The 6,000-nt window shown below is 43.7% G+C and overlaps 1 protein-coding gene across 2 annotated transcripts in view; it reads right to left on the bottom strand.

The window, feature by feature from the left end:
* Window positions 1-1,129: 1,129 nt before the first annotated feature.
* Window positions 1,130-6,000, bottom strand: part of LOC144158458 (ATP-binding cassette sub-family C member 2-like) — a 72,183-nt gene continuing 67,312 nt past the window's right edge. For both annotated transcript variants that reach the window (XM_077689339.1, XM_077689338.1), the window contains exon 28: window positions 1,130-1,431. In XM_077689339.1, coding sequence (XP_077545465.1) covers window positions 1,281-1,431 — 151 coding nt within the window. In that variant the 3' untranslated portion in view covers window positions 1,130-1,280. The remainder of the gene's footprint in view (window positions 1,432-6,000) is intronic.

Here is a 6,000-nt window from a genome sequence, read left to right as displayed (position 1 = left end):
ATTTATTTATTTATTTATTTATTTATTTATTTATTTATTTATTTATTTATTTGTTTATTTATTTATTTATTACATGCTTGTGTCCCATTTAAGAGCCCAAGCAGGAGGTGCATAACATCAAGGTGTACATGAAAACAAACACATATCAGCAAACAGTTTGTTGGACGGCATCAAGGTTTTCAACGTTTGAGGGTGGAAGCTGGTTCCACTGGGCTATAGATCGAGGGAAAAAAGAGTATTTGAATATGTTAGTTCTGGTATAGTAGGGGGTAAGGGATTGGAGGTGCCTATTTCTTGACAACCGGGCTGTGGATGGATTGATGTAAGCGTCAGGTTGCAGGGATAATTTGTAGTTTTCTAGTAGAAACAAAAACTTTAGCCATAACATTTTTCTTCGAATTTTCAGCGCAGGAATTTCGTGTTTCTTCAGCAAGTGGGTAGGAGAGTCACTTGCACGATACTTAGAGAATATAAATAGAACAGCTTCACGTTCGATCATTTCAAGGGCATCGATGTTAATTTTCGTGCAAGGGTCCCGTACCGAAGACGCATACCCTAATTTTTGTCTTATTATGGAAGTATAAGCGAGGAGCTTAACGTTAGCAGGAGCATGGCGCAGTTTAGTCCCAAAAAACAGAGGTTCCGAAATGCGAATGAGAAAATATATTTGACGTGTTTGTTCCAACTAAGGTTTTTGGTTAAAGTTACACCTAAGTATTTATATTCGTTACCTTCTGAAAGTGGACGAGCAGGAGGGTGATATGGGACGGAAAGGCTATTTCTCTTGTTAGTAACTTTAATTAAAACCGCTTTATCTGGGTTAAGCTGCAGCCCCCATTTATTACACCATCAATATTATTATTGCAGTCGTTGGACGTCATGGTTAAAAATTTCCTTAAACAAAACACAATCATCATCAAATATCCTTATTTGTACACAGTCCGGGATAACGTTGGGAAGGTCATTTATATCGAATAAAAAACTATGGCACCTAAGACACTTCACTGATGAACGCCGAAGGTGACAGGGAGTTCATCAGAATTATGCCCAGCACTGCTCACAAATTGAACGCGGTTATACAAATATGCAGAAACCCCGTAAATAATAAAAAGTGCTGCTGGAAACAAAGCTACATCACGGGAAACCACAGGGATTTTTTTTATTTCTTCCAATCACAAACATATGAGCACGACAATGAGTTTGACGATATATATGCTTCTGTACAATATTATAAGTTAGGAAACTAACGGCAGCGATGTCATCACTGAGAAAAGGGCTTGTCACAAATTTGTAGAGATAATTGCAGGAATTTCACGAGCGTTGTGAATGCCGGCATCAAGGGCCATGCTATAAAACGTAGATGACGGGTCCGCAAGTAGCCTCGTGACAGTGTCGAACTCTTTGACCTTGCCATCTTCAAGCACAAGTATCCTGCAAATAAAAGACGGCATCTCGTGTCCATACATGACGACAAAAAATATTTTACAAGCACAGACAGAATTCCTGCAGTCGAGCTTACAAATTGGTTCTCTTCTGTAGCAATTTTTGTTTTATTTCCACGTTTGCAGACGAGTAAATCCATAAATTACGCACTGATCATTTAACATATCCTCGATATTTCCAGAACGCCCTTCTTGGAGATCCAATGTTGTTAAAGCAATAAAAATAAACTAGAGTCTTTTTGAAGACTTGAAGGAAGTGTCATCTCGTTGCTGTTCGTGAACAGCACGTATCTCACATCTGTAATACAACGCGCGAACCATAATTAATTTATTTAGGTATTTATGTATTTTTATTAATTAATAATTTATAATTAATTTATTTATTTTTATTTATTTATTTATTTATTTATTTATTTATTTATTTGTACCGTCTCGGTAATACAGTACGCAGGGGAGTGTGAAAAAAAGCAATAAAACAAGCAGCTGTTTACAAAAAAAAGCAAAATGACTGAAATACTGCACCCGAGAAAATGTAACACATTTCTACAGACATACAAATTTGTGCACGCATATACATTTTAGGAGTGATACCAAAACGTAAACACCTATCACTTGAAAAAATTCTGTTTGCACAAAAAAATGATTTAACGAACACTACACAATGCAGAATGGAACCAATATCGCTTATTCCAACAATGTCTCATGGAAGGTTGTTCCAGTCATTGTATGTACGCGGGATGAATGGATGAGAAGTTTTATGTTACAACCTGAAGCCAACGCTAATGTAAAACCAATGTTTTCCTAAACCTACAGAGAGATTTAGGTCGTAACCGTCTCAGTAGCCACCTTTCTCACTTTAGCACCAGCATTTTCTGCCTTTCGCTTTCTGAAATGGCCATATGTATCGGCATTTCGTCGCGATATACTCCACTGCGATCTCTTTTTCCGCATTGCAGTGACTGCAGAGTAGAGTATAAACCCTATACAAGCGGCTCCTGGAGTCACGACACCCGGCCAGTCAGCGTGCGACCAGCGCGTTGGCAGAGGTAGGTGGCGAGCGGCGTTCCGACTTGACGTTTCCCTGGCAATGACGGCAGTGTTGAAAAGCAAGCTCTATACCCTCTTAAAAGATTATCTTTTACACGCTCCCCTCACTCTCCCGTCCTCTGCTCTTATCGCTCCCTCTGTTGACTGATCAACGAGAAAAATTTCCCAACATGACACATATATTCCTCACTGATAGTAAACAGCCGCCCGTGGTTTCCAGCGAGTTACTACGGCATGTGAAGCTTGCTGACAGATAACTGTCGGGCCTATTTTTTTCGCCCAAATAGGTAGTTTTGCAATCCACCATCCCTTGCACCGACATAGCAAGAAAGCGTGACACAATCCGGTTCGCGACTGCCTACGCAGTATCCTACAACTCCCAGCCCCAGGGCTGCTGTCCGGCGCATACTGTCAAAAGCCATTTGCTCTCGTGGGCCTTGCTTTCGGATAATATTAACCTCTGCTGCTTGGCAGACCTGATACCCTACTACGGCCCCCGTTCTCTGCATGGCTGGTTTAATTCAAATTGCACTTCTCATTAGATTACGTCCAATAATATATGTGGAGTTCTCATTTTTTCACAGAGACATCGTAAGCCGACATTCTTGATCAGTGCCAACTTTCGCCCCCCGACTGTTAGAATTACTGCGCCTTGCTCGTTGCACATGTGCTTTCACGTGTCACTCCACGAGGAAGCACAGTCTGCGTTTAGTGAAAATCGAATCTCGCGACTTACACAGGCATCTTTAGTACCTGTAGCAACTGGGTCTTCACGACTACCGCAGCGTTCAACGCCAACTCCTCCTTGCCGTCCGGCGCCCCATGAGTTTTTTGGCGAGGCACTCAGTGGCCGTCGTGCTCACCCTCTTTGAGCCTCAGATGCCACATTCTGCGGGCGGCTTCACGTTCTCCCCTTGTTAACAATGGCCCCGAGGCGCTACACCGGCTGCCAGCGTGGCGGAACGAGGCGATTTCTTCCTCCGAGGAATCCTTCGCCTGTTTCGTAACGCCAGTTCGCAACGCGGAACTACTTCTCTCCCTCTGCCCATGAATCGATCTTCGGGAAGCTTCAGTTTTGCCAGCTACGCACGTAACCATGGTATGTATTTCGACTTAGGGTCCATCTAGACGCAAAGCACATTCCTTTCAACGAATTTCCTGGTTCACTATGAACACGTGGCACACCCTCACGATGTATATAGGAGCCTGCCTTCCCGACGTCACGCCCTTACGTTAGCGGGATCACGCTGGCGTTACCATTACCAAGATGCCACGCAGTTACCGCCGCCAATTTACAGCGTTGCAAACTGTCTGTTACACAGTTGCTTCCAACTACCTCGTCCAAACGTTCCTGTGCACCCACACACCGCCACGAGCGCCCTGGTCTTCGATCTACACACTGACTGTCCAGCAGCTGTCGCGTTGCTGCGCTGCTGCTTTTCTTTTTCATTGCTCCTTACCTCGACAATGCCACTCGTCGTGTCGTTACCCACTACTTTCGAGAACACTATAGACGTAACTATCACTTATACGAAATTTGTTCCTCTATTATCGGTGCTGTGCCAGTCCGCCACTCTATGGCCTTTACAGTAAAACTGATTGAAAGCACTGGGAGCTGTCATCAGTTTTTTTACATACGATGGGGAGCTTTTCATTTATCTCTACCTTTTCACTGGATGGTGATTGCCATCGGTTGACAGCGATGTCTTGGAACACGCCCCCTATGTCAAATTTTGAACCGCATTTCGCGCATGCCCTTGGTGCATGCAGTTCCTCTTATCGCGCGCAGTGCAAGTGTACAGGAAGAGTCGGAGGCAGTGCGGCCACAACGTACCACGTGTGCTGCTAGGACAGCTTCGGAAAGCATCTCTGTTCACTAACCTCAAGGACAACGCGTGCTCGTCGGACGGACGGTTGGGTATACCGATGCCTATTGTGCTCGCGAAGCTGCATCTCGGGTGACTCAAGCCCTCTGAGAAAACAAAAAGCTGCCTGTGACCGCCCTCGGCATGTACTTGCCGTAAACTGTCCTAAAAAGTGCACTCGTCGTTCGTGCAGCACAAACATTTTTGATTGCTTTATTAGTCGCAAGCAGTTGAAGGATGCAGTGTTACAAATGTTATTAGAGGTTTTATAGGCTGACGTGCGCGGAGGCCACAAGAATATGCGAGGAGGAACTACCCGCCTCCAAATGCTACTCCTTATTCTTCTACAAACTTTGGCTCTTGTCCTGACGGTAATGCGATCATCGTTCTCGTCGCATAACAAAAGTAATGTGTTTTAAAGACTTCACTGCTGTGTTGCCAGCTTCGTAACTTTTGGACTCTGAATTACGGCGATTACTTCTGACGTTTGTACACCATTTTGTTATAGCGCTATCCCAAATCTCCGCATTAGACGACTGTAAGGGCTTGTTTGATAAGACCTTTACTATTTGTTACGGGAAGCAGAAAAAGAAGACTGTGCACATAGCTCCAGGGGATCCACACCGACGACGACGAAGTATACTATGTGGCACGGGCACAGCTTGAGCTGTCATGACCGCTTGCACATAGTTCATCCATGTAAATACATCGCTGCTTCATCGCCGAATATTCGTTCAATCTTTACCTTGCCGCCGCGTTACAATATTTTCGTCTTACTCTCTTTTTACGCGGGCGCATATTATTCTTCGATCCGTGCTTTTCAGCCTGCGGTTTTTCTAGCCATGCTTCTGTACAGTGTTCGGATATGATACAAATATTACGTTACATTTTGTGCTCTTTACTATTGGCTATCCATTTCTCTGGAGATCTCTTCCTTCCTTTTACGTTCGTACCAAACCGCATTTTCATTCACCGACTGTCTGCTGGAAAATTATGGTACACTGAATGTTATCGGTCACGGCATTATGGAAAAGCATCTGAGCACATCAACTCGATTGTTTCCCATGAAAACGTCATCCCGTAAATCGTTCATAAGTATGATATTTTGAAGAAAAAATATATTTGTTTGGGAAATTATTAGCTCGCCAGATCCTCGCTGTCATTACTATTCAAGCAATACCTTGTTCCAGGCTTTGTTCACATTGCAAATTCAGCTAATTTTTAAAGCGGTATTATACAACCCGATTTGATGCAGAAAGGCTTTCTCGCATAGCAAGCGCCGACGTGTGTAAGCCGAAACTTTTTAAAGGCCACATTTTTGTGTAGGTTCATCGACCGCTATATTATCGCATTTATGTCACAAAGAGAGCGCCGTCCCAGATGATAACTTATGCCGTTAAATATATCTCAAATAGGTACATAATTCGTCAGGTTTGTTTACGTCACACGCTATGGACTCAATGACGTCTAGCAAGCTTTCCTGGGAAAGAGTGTCGTAAAAAAGTTTGATTTATTACTGCGCAGCCGTTGCCCCACGACAGCATTGAGTTCAGTGTTCGTGTTATCGCAATAGGCTCCGGAATGCTACTCTTGGGTGAATGACTGCACGGATGAGGGTTGGAGGCTTATTCTTTTACACCTAACCT

Source organism: Haemaphysalis longicornis, unplaced genomic scaffold, assembly GCF_048455015.1.
Source record: "Haemaphysalis longicornis isolate Haplotype H1 unplaced genomic scaffold, Haemaphysalis longicornis Haplotype H1 scaffold_10, whole genome shotgun sequence".
Taxonomy (NCBI): Eukaryota; Metazoa; Arthropoda; class Arachnida; order Ixodida; family Ixodidae; genus Haemaphysalis; species Haemaphysalis longicornis.
This window is presented reverse-complemented; position numbering and strand designations above follow the sequence as displayed.